This window comes from Anomaloglossus baeobatrachus, chromosome 5 (assembly GCF_048569485.1).
Source record: "Anomaloglossus baeobatrachus isolate aAnoBae1 chromosome 5, aAnoBae1.hap1, whole genome shotgun sequence".
Taxonomy (NCBI): Eukaryota; Metazoa; Chordata; class Amphibia; order Anura; family Aromobatidae; genus Anomaloglossus; species Anomaloglossus baeobatrachus.
In genome coordinates this window covers 272449303-272466089 of record NC_134357.1, presented here as the reverse complement: position 1 = coordinate 272466089, position 16787 = coordinate 272449303, and the positions used below count along the sequence as shown (strand labels likewise).

At 43.9% G+C, this 16787-nt stretch overlaps 1 protein-coding gene across 1 annotated transcript in view; it reads left to right on the top strand.

Moving 5' to 3' along the window:
* Positions 1 to 4432, top strand: part of LOC142311250 (uncharacterized) — a 33141-nt gene extending 28709 nt beyond the window's left edge. The window contains exon 9 of the mRNA XM_075349482.1: positions 2912 to 4432. Within this exon, the coding sequence (XP_075205597.1) occupies positions 2912 to 4065 (1154 nt within the window). The 3' untranslated portion in view covers positions 4066 to 4432. The remainder of the gene's footprint in view (positions 1 to 2911) is intronic.
* Positions 4433 to 16787: the final 12355 nt, after the last annotated feature.

Sequence of the window (16787 nt, the reverse complement as noted above, 5' to 3'; positions counted from 1 at the left end):
CTGTAGATCTCTGCCGTTCATACAGAGTGATTATGGGCCTCTTGGCTGCATCTCTGATCTGTCTTCTCCTTGTTTGAGATGAAAGTTTAGAGGGACGGCCAGGTCTTGGTAAATTTACAGTGGTATTATACTCATTCCATTTCAATATGATCGCTTGCACAGTGCTCCTTGGGATGTTTACAGTTTTAGAAACTTTTTTGTATCCAAATCCGGCTTTAAACTTCTCCACAACAGTATCACGGACCTGCCTGTTGTGTTCCTTGGTCTTCATGATTCTCTCTGCACTTTAACCAGAACACTGAGACTATCACAGAGCAGGTGCATTTATACAGAGACTACATTACACACAGGTGGAGTATATTTATCATCATCAGTCATTTAGGACAACATTGGATCATTCAGAGATCCTCAATGAACTTCTGGAGTGAGTTTGCGGCACTGAAAGTAAAGGGGATGAATAATATTGCACACCCCAATTTTCAGTTATTTATTTTTTACAAAAGTTTAACATAAGCAATAAATTTCGTTCAACTTCACAATTGTGTCCCACTTGTTGATTCTTCACCAAAAAAATTAAAATTGTTTATCTTTGTTTGAAGCCTGAAATGTGGGAAAAGGTTGAAAAGTTCAAGGGGGCCGAATACTTTCACAGAGCACTGTATGTAAGGTATCTTTTTCTGGCGTTCAAAAATATCTGAATAACTCTCCTTTTTTTTTTTTTTTTTTTCGGTGGTGTCTGAGCATTTTTTGTTAGCATTCTTTTATCAATCAGCATATCAGCATTTTTAACATCTTCGCAGTGTCTTTTGTATGACTTTTTATTGGTGCTTTCCTGAAGTGTTTATCAATCAATTAACCCCTTCATCACACCACCTGTTTTCACCTTCCTGACTAGGCCAAATTTTACAATTCTGATCAGTGTCCCTTTATAAGGTAATAACTCTGGAATGCTTCAACGGATCCCAATGATTCAGAGTTTGTTTTTTCGAGACATGTTATACTTCATGTTAGGTCAATATCATTGTGTTTATTTATGAAAATATCCTAGGTTATGCGTGTTCCAGCAAACCTACTTCAAGAAGCACCCAGAAATGGATGTAAAGAAAGAGGTGGAGAGTTCTGAAGTGGCCAGAAATAAGTCGGGGTTCTAAATTTTAATGAACACCTATACAGATATCTTAAAAATGGTGGTGGGTGGGAGAAGGCACCGTTCAAATATGAGAGACCTGGGTCAGTTTGAAAAAGAAAAGTGGCCCATAAGTCCAGTTGAGAGGTGTAAGAAGCTTATAAATGAAATATTGGAAGCGATTGATTGCAGTTATTAATTCCAAAGGGAGAGCAACCAAATATTAAGTTGAGGGTGCCAACAATTTTCTCCAGCCCATTTTTGGAGTTTTATGTGAAAATATGTCCAATTTAGTAATGGATCTGAAAAAATGTTCATAAATCCAAATTTGGCATACCTGTGATATCAATACAATAGGATGTCCCAAGTCTAAAGAATTACAAGGCCCCTCACAAATAAAAATTCCTAAAATAGTTGAAAAAAAAAAAAGTACATTCTATAATTATATACAATGTAATTCAAATGTAATTCATTGACTTCCAATGAATATAAACCCCCAAGTATATATATATATACTACACAGGCTGATGAATCCTATTTTGTCCTAATCAGTGTGAACTTTGTAGTTTGGGCAATAGCTACTTATTCAATACAAGTGCAGTTGTTTGATATTATTTCCTAGAGATAATTCAATCTGGTTCTGAACCAAAGTTAGCTAATCTCAGCTTTGTACACATTTGGTTATACCTCTGCAGAAGTAGAATTGTTCTAAAAACATCAGAAAAATTAATTCCAAATGACTTAATTCTCTTGTAAAGTGTAATGCAAGTCACTACTTACGGATAGTATAGACGGAAAAGTAGTCAGGCAAGCCGGGGTCTGGGAACAGGAGGACACGTATGGATACAGAGAGTACGCAGAAGCGTAATCAGGAGACAATCCGAGGGTCAGAATTCCAGGAGGGCACGTAATAGATTCAGGGAACAAACTGAGACGTAGTCAGGTAACGGTCCAAGATCAAAAGCCAGGAACCGGGAGCAGGCAGAGAGGAGTAAAACTACGGTCTGGGGTCAAAAATCAAAGATCAGAACACATGCAGAAACACAGGCCAACAGCACAACTACAGAACCAGAATGTACGACTGGCAAGGTTCTGGGGGAGCATTGTCCGTAAAGAAGCAGAGTAATATCCAGGAAGATGGAACAGCTGAGTAATCAGCACCTCCCAGAACCAGCATGGAATCCTGTGCAGTCAATCAACTTGCCTGCTCAGTAGCTCAGGAAAACACAGCAGAGCATCTCCTAATGTGGAAGATGCGCTGCACAGAGGAATCATGTCATTGCCAGCTCAGTAGTCCAGGAAAGCACAGCAGACCATCTTCTAGTGTGCAAGATGCTCTGCACAAAGGAATTGTGACATAAAGTCCACCAATGTTAGCTAAAGTGATAGGAATTTATATTTTTTTAATTTGCTATGCCACACCATATACAGTATGTCGCTAAACTGGTTGTGGAACACTCCTGTTCTTTTCTTAGTAGATTTCTTATACCAATGAAATTTGTTAAAATTTCATTAACATGGCAGGTACTGAAATAGTGCTGTACATGTCTTGTGCACAGATAGAAATTGAAAATTCATCTAATTTTCAGTTCCATGCAGAAGTAACTTCAAAAGTATCTTTTGGTGAGACTAGGTGTATGTTATATAGCCAGTGCATGAGTGTAGTCTTGACATATCATGAAATTTTATACCAAGGATTTAGAACAGGGTTTTTATATCATACGGTATATATCTGCTTTATTTTAAAAACCTGAAAATAATCATATCCATTTTTTATTTTAACAGATCATCTCAGCAAGAACACAGAGGGGAGTTGCCCATTGTCACATCAAGCAAGAAATAAACATATGCAACAGTCTTCAGTAGAAAACTTAATTACCTTAACTGTATATCCAGGACATCATGTTATAGATCTGTCATCCAATCCCCCAAATCAGAAGAAACTCTCTGATCAATCACAGATTGTTATGCAAAGTGCAGATCACAGCCGAGACAAAATGTTTCAGTGTGGTGAATGTGCGAAACTGTTTACAAAAAAGTCAAATCTTTTTGTACACAAAAGAATTCACACTGGGGAGAAGCCTTACACCTGTGCAGAATGTGGAAAATGCTTTACCCGTAAATTTAGCCTTGATCAACATGTGAGAATTCACACAGGACAAAAGCCATTTTCATGTTTAGAATGTGGGCAAAATTTTGTTCAAAAATCATTACTATTTAGACATAAAATGATTCACACAGGGGAGAAACCAGTTGAACTAACATGTTTTGAATGTGGCAAATATTTTACCAAGAAATCAGGTCTAGCTGAACATCTGAAAATTCATACAGGGGAGAAGCCATTCTCTTGCTCTGAATGTGGTAAAGCATTTATACAGAAATCCGGTCTTGTTGAACATCAGAAAATTCATACAGGGGAGAAGCTACATAAATGTTTGGAATGTGGTAAATGTTTTACTAGGAAATCAAATCTTGTTAAACATCAAAGATTTCACACAGGCGAGAAGCCATATCCATGCTCAGAATGTGGAAAACGTTTTACCCAGAAATCAGTTCTTGTTGAACATCAACGCATTCACACAGGAGAGAAACCATTTTTATGCTCAGAATGTGGAAAAAGGTTTACACAGAAATCAGATCTTGTTGAACATCAGAGAATTCACACAGGTGAGAAGCCTTATTCTTGTTCTGATTGTGGAAAATGCTTCATTACTAAAGTAAAACTCAAGATTCATCAGAGAATTCATACTGGGGAGAAGCCATTTACATGTTCTGTATGTGGAAAAGGTTTTACTCAAAAATCGCATCTTATCAAGCATCACCGATTTCACTCGGGTGAGAAGCCATTCACATGTTCTGAGTGTGAAAAATGTTTTTCTAAAAAAACAAGCCTTGTTTATCACCAGAGAATTCACAGAGGAGAGATGCCATATTCATGAAGAAAAATGTTTTACCCCAGGAATCTGAGCTTGGTCACCATCAGAGAATTCACACATGGAGCAGCTGTGCTTGTGTTCAATATATGGAAAATGTTTTTAGAACAAATTATGTGGGAAACGTTTTACCTAAAACTTCGTTTATGTTGAACATCAGTGTTTTCACACAGGAGAGAAACTATTTTCATGTTCAGAATGTAGAAAACATTTTACACAGAAATCAGATCTCATTGAACATCAACAAATTCACACGAGAGAATCCTTAGTCTTATTGATTGTGGAAGCTCCTTTGTTACAGTACTTAAAGGGAACCTGTCAAGTCCAATATGCAATATTGCCTAACAATCCCTGTGTACACTTGCATAGATAAAGAAATCTTTAGAAAAAGTATTTCTAAAGATCTTTTACCTTATGCTAATGAGTGAGGGCACTAGTTCCCTGGCTAGTCGCCCCATTAGCATGTTAGTACGTCCCTCTGGGCGTGCTAACATGTTAATGAATGCGCAGCTTCAGATGATGATCTCCCTCTCCTCTCCGCCGCAATCACCGCCCTACGGGGGATTTCGGCTCAGTGCGCATGTCCCCGGAGTTTGGGTCGTGCGCACTAGGAAGCCGGATGTACGCGTCCTGGCTTCAAACTGAAGTAGTGCGCATGACCCAAACTCCGGGATCATACACACTGAGCCAAAATCCCCTGTTGGACGCGATGGCTGCAGAGAGGTGAGTGAGATCATCCTGTGACGCTGCATATTTATTAGCATGTTAGCACGCCCACAGTGGCGTGCTAACACGCTAATGGGGGCGACTGGCCAGGGAGCTAACGCCCAGAGGCCTAGTGCCCTCTCTCATTAGCATACGGTAAAAGATCGTTAGAAATACTTTTTCTAAGATTTCTTTATCTATGCTAGTGTATACAGGGATGGTTAGGCAGGGATTAGCAATATGCACCCAGAACTGCTCGTGGTTCTGGATGCATATTGCATCTTACAGGTTCCCTTTAAGGCAAACTCAAGGTTCACAGAGAATTCATGGTGGGGAGAATCAATTTGCATATTCTGAGTGTAAAACATGTTTATACAATAAATCAAGTTTTGTTCATCACCAGAGAAATTGCTGACATGAAAAATCCTTAAAAACATGTAATTTATTTAGTCTATTAAAATTTCTTACAAAACATAATTTACCACATATACAATAATCAAAGCAAGTGCACGGGTAATAGGAGAGAAAACAATGCATCCTATCATTAACCCCTTCAGCCCCCGGGCACTTTCCGTTTTTGCGTTTTTGTTTTTTGCTCCCCTTCTTCTGAGAGGCGTAACATTTTTATTTTTCCATCAATCTTGCCATATGAGGGCTTGTTTTTTGCGGGACAAGTTGTACTTTTAAATGAAACTATAAGTTTTACCATATAGTGTACTGGAAAACGGCAAAAAAATTCCAAGTGCGGAAAAATTGCAAAAAAAGTGTGATCGTACAATAGTTTTTGAGATATTTTATTCACTGTGTTCACTATATGGTAAAACTGAGGTATCTATGTGATGCCTCAGGTCGGTGCGAGTTTGTAGACACCAAACATGTATAGGTTTACTTGTATCTAAGGGGTTAAAAAAAATTCACAAGTTTGTCCAATAAAAGTGGCGCACGTTTTGCGCCATTTTCCGAAACACGTAGCGTTCTTATTTTTAAGGATCTATGGCTCAGTGATGGCTTATTTTTTGCGTCTCGAGCTGACGTTTATAATGGTACCATTTTTGCGCAGATGCTACGTTTTGATCGCCTGTTATTGCATTTTGCGTAAAACTTGCGGCAACCAAAAAACGTAATTTTGGCGTTTGGAATTTTTTTGCGACTACGCCGTTTACCAATCAGATTAATTGATTTTATATTTTGATAGATCGGGCATTTCTGAACGCGGCGATACCAAATATGTGTATATTTATTTATTTTTTAACCCTTTAATTTTCAATGGGGGGAAAGGGGGGTGATTTGAACTTTTAGGTTTTTTGTTTTTTTTTTATTTTTTTAAAACTTTTTTTTTTACTTTTTTTTTTTATTTTACTAGTCCCCCTAGGGGGCTATAGCGATCAGCAATCCGATTGCTGATCGCTATCTGCTGATCACAGCTATACCGCTGTAATCAGCAGATTCAGTCACTTTGGTTTTCCCTCTGCTCTCGGCCGAGGGAAAATGAAAGTGAAACATCGTAGCAGCAGGCGTCATCACATGACCCTGTGCTACGATGGCAACCACCGATAGTCACGTGATAACACACGTGACTTCCGGTGGGGGCGGCGGTGAGTAACAAACATGGCCGCGCGCATTTAAATCTTGCTGCCAGACTTTGGCAGCAAGATTTAAGGGGTTAATGGCCGCGGGTGGAAGCGATTCCACCCGCGGCTAGCAGGCACACATGTCAGCTGTTGAAAACAGCTGATATGTGTGCCGATCCACGCCGCCTGCCTGCGGCAGGGGGCGGGGCTTAACGGGACACGATCCTGGACGGATAGATCCGTCCAAGGTCGTGAAGGGGTTAATATTACCTGACAGTGGAGGTCGGCACCCTAGGCTGCTTTCACACCTCCGGTTTTTGCTATGCGGCACAATCCGGCACTTTGCAAGAAAATCGCAACCGGTTTTTTTTGCTGCCGGTTGCGATTTTCCTGCATAGACTTTAATTAGTGCCGCATTGTGCCGCATGGCCTTGCGTTCCGTCCGGTTTTTGCCGCATGCGGCAGATTTAGCCGATGCGGCGGCCGGATGGAACGTTGTCTGGCACGTTTTTTCGTGCGGCAAAAAAAACCGCATCGCGCCGCATTCGGCCGATGCGGCGCATTTTTCAATGCATGCCTATGGCGGCCGGATGCGGCGCGATGCGGCAATAACCGCATCCGGCCGCCGCATGCGGTTTTTGCCACTGCGCATGCTCAGTAGCATGCCGCAAACGGCAAAAACCGGACTGGCCGCAAAGGAAAAACTTATGCAAAGGATGCGGTGTTTTCACCGCATCCGTTGCATAGCTTGCACAGCCGGATTGAGCCGCAGAGCTCAAGCCGGATGTGTGAAAGTAGCCTAAGAATTCGATATGGCACCTCCACTCACCGTCGACTATCCCAGAGCTGCTTTAGATCACCCTCAAAGATACCGCCAGAATAAAGTGTCGGTGCCTACAATGCAAAAAAGTGTAAACAGTGCTACCAACATCAGGGCAACATAAATCAGGGATGTTATAGAATGATACTGATCATGCCATTAATCCTTCATATACTCCTGACTCAACGCGTTTCCCCATTGGTTCATCAGGAGGCTGATAAGTGCTTGTGCGAACCGGATGTATGGATAGAAAGTATAGCGCTGGCGTCCCTGTCGCTAAGAGACACTGCGTACTTAAGGTACGCTCCCACTAGGAGAGATGCCTGATCAACACCTTCCGTTCAGCGTTAGCTGTGTTCTGTCTAGCTAGATGGCAGGTACCTGTATCTGCCCTGTCTGTCTATGGTCCCAGCCCTTCCTGCCCTGTTGGTGATGAACTGCCTGTATCTGGCTCCAGCCTGTCCTGCCCTATTGGCATGTCGTCCCAGTCCTGTTCTACCTGTACCTGGTTACTGCACTGTTGGCACCTGGTTCCAGTCCTGTCCTTCCTGTACGTGGTTCCAGCTCTCCTGCCCTGTTGGCACCTGGTACAATATGAGCCAACACGTAGCCCTTCAATATACATTATGAGCCCCCACATAGTCTCTCTATATATAGTGTGAGCCCCCACATAGCCCCTAATATACATTATGAGCCCCCACAGTCTCCTAAATCCAGTATGAGCCCCCACATAACCTCCTAAACACAGCATGAGCCCTTACATAGCTTCATAAATACATTATGGGCCCACATAGCCTACTATACAGTATGAGCCCCCACATAGCCTCCTATATACATTATGAGCCCCACATAGCCTCTATTATATGCAATATGAACTCCACATAACCCTTCTATATACACGTGTGAACCCCCACATAGCCCTTCTATATACAGTGTGAGCCCCCACATAACCACTCTATATACTGTAGGAGTACCAAAATAGCCATTCTATATATTGTGAACCCCCGCATAGCCCCTCTATAAACACTGTGAGTCCCCACAGAGCCTCCTATGTATGAGCCCTCACATAGGCCCCTATATACAGTATGATTTCCCCTATGTACAGTATGAGCCCACAAAGTCTCCTAAATGCAGCATAGCCTGCTAAATACAACATGCGTCCTCACATAGCCTCCTAAAAACATTGAACCCCACTAGCCTCCTATATACATTATGAACCCCACATTACCTATATACATTTTGAGCCTCACACAGCTTCCTATATAAATGATGGGCCTCACATAATCTATATACACTAAGAGCCCAACTTAGCCTCCTATATACAGCATGAGCTCCTACATAGCCTTCTATATACAATTCTGAGCCCCACATAGTTCTCTAAATACATTGAGCCTCACATAGGCCCCTAAATACATTTTCAGCTCCACATAGTCTCCTAAATATAGCATGAGCCCACACATAGACTTCTACATAATTTGAGCCCCTACATTGCTCCTATATATACATTGAGACCCACTTAGCCTCATATATACAGTTCAACATGAGCCCCCACATAGCCTCCTGTATACATTTCTGAGCCCTCATATAGTGCCTTACATACATTATCAGTCTCCCACAAACATACAAAGATCCCACACACTTGGAAAAAAACAGATACCCACTTTGCTCCCGTTCCCTCGGCGCACTGCTCAGACCTTCTGTGCACTGACCCTCTGCACAGCACACGCGATCAAGTGACATCATCGCGTCTGCTGTGTCTCCCGCTGATTGGTGGAAGATGGAGCCAACCGCACCATCTTCCACCAATGTGTTCACCGGTTTATGCGTCCTGTGGATTCAAATAGCGGTGACATCGGAAAGTGGGCAGCTCTGGCGGATGGCACAGTGCAGACTGCGGTCCACTGTGTTTTAGCCCTTGGCTGTCTCGGTCCACATGAAAGACAGGAACACCTAGAGGGCCAGATGTGGCCTGCAGGCCGCACTTTGCCCAGCCCTGATATGCAGCAGATTATACTCTATGGAGTGGAGAGGAGGAGTGAGAAGCAAAGGAATGGAACAGGCAGAGGAGACATAAAAGATTGGGCTGTATTAATAACTTAATCTCCAGTATTGCTGTATAATATCATCCATAATACTGTTGCCTCTCTCTGTGTGCTAAAAAAAAAAAAATGGCATGTAGAGCAGCAATCCATCTCTGTTTGCTGTACTGTGTATATGAGAAATCATAGCAGCTAGGCTCCTTTTACCAGCTTAGTCAATTGAAAATTAAAGCGGGCTTTACACGCTGCGATATCGGTACCGATATCGCTACCGTGCGTACCCGCCCCCATCGTTTGTGCGACACGGGCAAATCGCTGCCCGTCGCGCAAAAAATCGCGCAAACCCCCGTCACACAGACTTACCTGTCCTGCGACGTCGCTCTGGCCGGCGATCCGCCTCCTTTCTAAGGGGGCTGGTCGTGCGGCGTCACAGCGACGTCACACGGCAGGCGTCCAATAGGAGCGGAGGGGCGGAGATGAGCGGGACGTAAATATCCCGCCCTCCTCTTCCTTCCGCATTGCTGGAGGAGGCAGGTAAGGAGATGTTCGTCGCTCCTGCGGTGTCACAGCGATGTGTGCTGCCGTAGGAACGAGGAACAACATCGTTAATTAGAAGAGAACGATTTTTTGTTTTAGGAAGACCTCCACGGCAAAAGATTTTGGCTGCTTTTGCGATCGTTTTAGGTCGCACAAAAGTGTCACACACTGCGATATCGTTAATGATGCCGGATGTGCGTCACTAACGACGTGACCCTGACGATAAAACATTAACGATATCGTAGCGTGTAAAGCCCCCTTAAGAGAGAGAGTCTGCAAAGGGGAAAACTTGTGTGAATCTATATATATAATTGCCTTATTCTGTGTGTGTGTCTGTCTGTCTTGCTCCAAAATTGTGTCCTTAAGGTGACAAACAGCGGATTGGCCGCTCGCCTCGGCTCCGCCCCCCGCATGGATTGGTCGTTCGCCTCGGCTCCGCCCCCTCGCACGGATTGGCCGCTCGCCCAGGCTCCGCCCCCCACACGGATTGGCCTCTCGCCCCGGCCCCCTGCACGCATTGGCAACTCGGCCACGCCCCGCCCCCTCACGCATTGCACGCTCGCTCTGGCCCCGCCCCTTGCACGCATTCCCCGAAACGACACGGAGCCCCGACTCCCAGGTGAGTGCTGTACCCCCGGGAGCCCACATCAGCGTACGCCGCCAACCCAGCCGACACATACCCTCGCATTGCTGGGGTTGCCGGCGTACGCTGGTGTGGGCTCCCGTGCGAGCGGGGGGCGGGTTACGCTGGTAACCATGTAATATTGTGTAGCATGGTTACCAGCGTACACCGGCTCCAGGTGAGCGCATCAAGGTCCTGCAGCGGCGGAACACACACATGCACACATAAGAACAGACACACACACAAACATCATATCACACACACACACATCAGATCACACTCACTCTCACACACACCTCACACACACATCAGATCGCATCCACACACAACATCCCGTGATATCGCTTGCTTCTTGGCGGCGATACTGTGCGTGCAGTGACCTTCCAGGACCTGCCGGAGGATCACATGGCCAGAAGCATGTGGTATCTCCGGATGTTGTGAGTGTGTGAGCGCGTATGTGCGATATCGTCAGTGTGTGTGTGCGTGTATGCGATAGGATGTGTGCATGTCGGCAGAAGGCAGAGGAGCTGTCATGGTTCGCCTCCCTGTCCACATGGCTAGGGGGCGGAGCCTTCTCTCGAGCCTCACTTCCAGACCCTGGATGCCTTAAAAGCTGGCATTTCCAGTAAATCAGTGCCGGCTATAATCTTAGCACTGCTTTGCCTGTGAGTGCTGGTCCTGTGAGTGATATCCTGATCTGTCTGTTCCTGTGCCCCCGTGCCCTTGTCTGTGTTCTGTCCCCTGGTCGGCCCTCCTGTCCTCTGTCCCCTCTCCTATTTCCCCACTCGGTTGCTTCCTTCGGTACTGACCTTGGCCTGACTTTGACTCCGCTTTTGCTCGTCCCTCCGGTCCTGCTTCTGCCCGTACGGTGTTTGACCCAGCCTGTCTGATTATTCCTTGTATGCTCTGCAGCTCTGCTTCTCAGCTGTGCTTTGAGGTAATGCATGAGAACGCTGTGAATTCACTTCCTGGTTCTCATTGCTCTGTGTAGTGTATTATGCTACAGAGCTCTGGCTCCCCCTGGTGGCAGCATTACAGTATAGCCGGCCTCTATAGGCTTTATCTCCCATCGGGAAAAAAAACAAAACAAAAAAAAAACAACATTTATTTCTTGGTAGTGGGATCCAACTTTACAGCATAAAAAACTGTAATGGATCCACTCAGTACCTTGCGCGAGCAAGTAGCCAACCTTACGCAGCTGGTGCAGGATTTGGCTGCAGAGCATCGCACCCTGGTAGCTTCACACAATATGCTGCAGAGTGAGGTCTCCGCTTCTGCGAGGGCCACCTCAGTGGCAGCTACCTCACAAACCGTAGGACAGCATAGTCCCACTGATGTCCAACTGACCTCCCCCGAACCCACGGTGATGCTCCCCGATAAATTCTCGGGGGAGAAAAACCTATTCCGAACATTTAGGGAGAGTTGCAGGCTTCTCTTGACTCGCCGGCCTCGGTCCTCGGGGAATGAGACCCAGCGGGTGGGGATCATCATGTCGTTACTTAGAGGGGGTTCCCAGACCTGGGCATTTTCCCTACCCCCTTCGGCCCCGGAACGGCATTCGGTTGACCTCTTCTTTGACTCCCTCGGGGTGATATATGACGAACCAGACCGTGTACGGGTGGCTGAGGACAGGATCATGTGTCTCACTCAGGGAAACCACACTGCTGAGCTATATTGTTCAGAGTTTCGGCAGTGGTCCACTGAGGTACGATGGAATGATTCTGCACTCAGGTGCCAATTCCGGAGAGGTCTTTCGGACTCCCTGAAAGACGCCGGGATCTCAAGCTGTGCTTCTATTGTGGACACCATGGACACTGGAGGAAAGACTGCCGGCTTGCCCCTCCGCTAAACAGTCGTCGGGAAACTTCTAAGTCTGGGTAACGGTCGAGGAGGTTGCCCAGACTATCAGGTACCTTTCCTCTTCTCCAATAAGATACTTCTGAATGTCGACCTCCGGGTCAAGGAGTCGGTCTGGTCTGCTACTGCCTTTGTTGACTGTGGGTCCGCTATGAACTTCATTGACTCTGAGTTGGTCCAAAGATTAGAGTTAGGGACAGTAAGGTTAGAAGGACCCATTCAACTCCTGGCAATTGATAAAACACCGCTGCCTCAAAACCTCATTCGGTTTGCTACTGAGAAATTTACTCATTTGTGATCGGGTCTCTGCATTCTGAAACTATTTCTTGTTTTGTAATGACTAATCTCCCTGCTGGATTAGTGTTGGGGTATCCATGGTTGATGTTACATAATTCCGTTATTGATTGGGAGTGTCGTACCATAGTCAAATGGAGTCCTGCTTGTCATAAAAGATGTTTACAATCGGTACCTGTGTTCTCCGTAAGTCCTGAGGGTCTTCCGGAATACCTGAGGGACTACGGAGACGTATTCTCAGAAACAGAGGCTGAGGTTTTGGCGCCTCATCGCCCATATGACTGTGCCATCGATTTGCTTCCCAATACCAAATTACCCAAGGCCCGTTTATATCACCTCTCGGGTCCAGAAAGGGCTGCTATGAATCGTACATATCTGAGAGTATACGTAAAGGGCATATCCGTCCTTCTTCTTCCCCTGTGGCCGCTGGGTTCTTTTTTGTAAAGAAGGACGGAGGATTAAGGCCATGTCTCGATATCCGAGAATTGAACAAAATTACTGTGAAAAACACGTATCCGCTTCCCCTCATCCCTGATCTCTACAACCAACTCTCTGAAGCCCGGTGGTTTACTAAACTAGATCTCAGGGGGGGCCTATAATCTTATCCGTATTAGAGAAGGGGATGAGTGGAAAACGGCCTTTCTGATGTCAGAGGGGTTATTCGAGAATTTGGTTATGCCTTTTGGTCTAACAAATGCCCCTGCGGTGTTTCAAAATTTCATCAATGATATCTTCTCTGATTTTCTTGGTCGTTTTGTGGTCATCTATCTCGATGACATTTTGATTTATTCTGCCGATAGAGATACGCATATTATGCATGTTCGCTCAGTATTACAGAGATTGCGTGATAACCATCTGTTTGCCAAGCTTGAAAAATGTGTTTTCTCTGTTCAGGAAATAGCCTTTCTTGGGTTACGTGGAATGAAAAAGAGGATGATCCGGCACAAAATCTCCTTAGGTAAAAACATCCAAGACTTTATTGAAGCATCATTAAAAACATCGTGAAGACCAAGTATCCACTCAGATGGTAAACATGGGGATCATGATAACTTTACGCGTTTCGGACTGTTATTAAAAACAAAAAAGTCCTTAATCATAAGTGTCTCATGAACACTGCAGAGCTACTAAAATAGACTGATCTGATGAGTGAGTAAGAGGGAGGAGTAGAGGTATGCTAATTACATGCAAACAACAGGTGGAAGTCAGGATTAATAGAGTCACCTCTTAGTTAGGATTATGGAATTAATATGTGGAATTAATCGTATATAAAGAAAAACAGACAGGGGAAAAATAAAAATAAAAATAAATACAAGAATGGAATAAAAGTAAAAATAAATATGAATGTGAGAATAACAATGAAATTCGATATAAACTGATCCGATAGGCATTAATACTCCAAAATGTGAAACTTACATGTCCAATGGGTTAAATTTATATTAATTCATTTAACATTATCGAATGTGGATATGAGCAATCACCTTATGGGGATCAGCGCTGTCTATATGTGTGTATATAAATCTCTCCTTGACCCGTGCAGAGAGAAAAAGAGATATGAGCAAAAAAATCCATGGAAAAATGATCAAATCGATCATATCCATATACTGGAGGGATATGGAGAAACCCTTTGAAATCTACCCTGTAAATATAATAAGTATATAGAAAGCTCTTTTCGGCCTCTATTTTGAACTCTACCCAAATTAATGTCCTTCAAAAAGGGCTAAACTTTGCACCAACTAATAGAGCGGATTTATTTCAAACTATTACCGATGTTAATAAATTTATGAGAAATCTCACAGATAAAAGGCATTTCTTCAACAATGAAGTTAGGGAAGTTATGGGACATGAATCATCGGATTCAGTTGCTACTAATCTCACTAATATACCTTTGTTTTTGAGCCTCAAGGAACAAATTGCGATCACACAGTTGCAGGAATTGGATAATTCTCATATTAAGACATCAGAACCCCCTAGTTTTTCCACCAAAAATCCTAGCTTCTACCCAATCGCATCTAGAATCCCTCTAATGGACACCTTCCAAGATCTTATGGAATCAGAGGTCAGGAGCATACTGTCCAAAAAATCTCAAACTTGTAGCAACCTTACGTTTGGGGAGAGGAGAGCCCTTAAAGATCTAAAAGACAATGACAATATTGTGATACGCAGGGCCGACAAAGGAGGGGCGGTTGTAGTGCTTGACAGTGCCTTATATGTTAAGGAGATCAATGCGATTTTGAGGGATGAATCTACACACAAGAAGCTCACATGTGATCCTACATCAGAAATTTCATCTAAGCTACAAGCCCTTTTACTACGAGGCTTTGAATGGGGCATTTTTACTAAGAAAATTCAGGAGTACCTTTTCGTGGAATCCCCCGTATGCCCCATTTTTCAAGGCCTCCCTAAGGTCCACAAAAATCTATTCCCCCCCCACTCAGACCTATAGTGGCCAGTACAGGATCCCTATTGAGTAACCTGAGTAATTGGTTGGATCATCAGATCCAACCATTAATGAAACGTACTGTAGGCTACATTAGGGACACTAAAAGTCTACTACAAAATTTAGAGAAAATTCCTTGGACGGAGGACTCCTATTGGGTAATGAGTGATGTTGTTTCACTATACCCTAGTATTTCACACAGGGTAGCCATCCAAGCCCTTTATTTCCAGCTTGAGAAATATAGCCCATTGGATGATGTAGTGAAAGAATTCATTCTCATGGTGACAGGCTTCCTATTAACCCATAATTTCTTTGAATTTAATGGCGATTTCTATCTCCAGGTAGCGGGTTGCCCGATGGGAGCAAGTCTCTTGCGCTTTGGCGAACATCTACATGGCCTACTGGGAGGAACAGTACATCTATACAGACAGCAATCCCTTTATGGATACCCTTGTCTGGTACGCTAGGTACATAGACGATCAGATTTTAATCTGCAGAACTGGTCAATTTGATACCCCCCAGGAGGCCATGAGCAATATCAATACATATTTTGATAATAATTCTCTCAATCTAAAATTCGAAATGAATTTATACATGGAAACAGCTCCTTTTTTGGATGTCCTACTATCTGGAGAACCAGCCACGGGCTCGATACATTCCACCTTATTCAGAAAGCCCACTAGCAGGAATTCTTCCCTTTATGCCACCAGCTGCCACACACCCCACACTATAAACAACTTACCTGTGGGGGAACTTCTACGAGCCAAACGTTTGTGTTCTACTGAAGCTGCCTATCATAAGGAAGCTGTCAACATCAAGGGGAGACTTAGTAGGAGAGGATACTCAGATTTTACCTTAAAGAGGGCATCCTCTATTGCTGCTAGTCGACCCAGGGCCACACTATTGAGTGATCATCCTACACCCCCTAAGATTGGTGATCGTGTAACATTTTCTACACCCTTCAGCACAGATTTCTTCAGGATTAAACAAACCATCGTACGTTTTGTTCCCTTACTCTGTCAGGATGTCACTTTGAATCATATCCTTCAATCAGGTGTGAACATAGTAGCCAGGAAGGCAAGTACCATAGGTAACTCAGTTGCGCCCAGTAGATATGCCCCTAATAAATCTAGTAAATCAAATAAGAATTGGCTTAGTATCCAGGGTTCCTTTAAATGTGGATCCAATCGCTGCGGACTTTGTAAATTTATGCTGAATAACAAATCCATTTTGGGTAGCAATGGGGAGAATTTTGAAATCCGGACTTTCATTAATTGTTCTTCTACACACATTATTTATGTAGCAACATGTACTTTATGTTGCAAAAATTATGTGGGTTGTACCTCTCGTGCTTTAAGGACGAGGATTTCAGAGCACATACGTATCCCCATAGCCGCCCAAGATAAAACTTCTCTGAGCTATGCTACACTTGTCAGAAAGCGTTCCTTATCAGGATTGACCAGACACTATATTGAGAACCATGCAGGAGACTTTTCTACACTTAGGATTACGGGCATAGAGCATATTCCTAGACCTCCGCGCGGAGGTGATTGGTTTAAAGCGTTACTACTAGCAGAAGCTAAGTGGATTCTTAAGCTAAATTCCAGATACCCTAAGGCTATGTGTCCACGGTAGAATGTACCTGCGGATTTTTCTGCATGAAAATCCGCGACTTTCGCGGCAAATCCGCACCCGCGGATTTACCCGATTACCCGATTTACCGCGGATTTGCCGCGGATTTTGATGCGGATTTTTTTTTTTTTCCCCCATTCTATACCCAAAATCTGCACCAAATCTGCAACAAACAATTGACATGCTGCAGATTTTTCCGGATCAAAATCCGCGG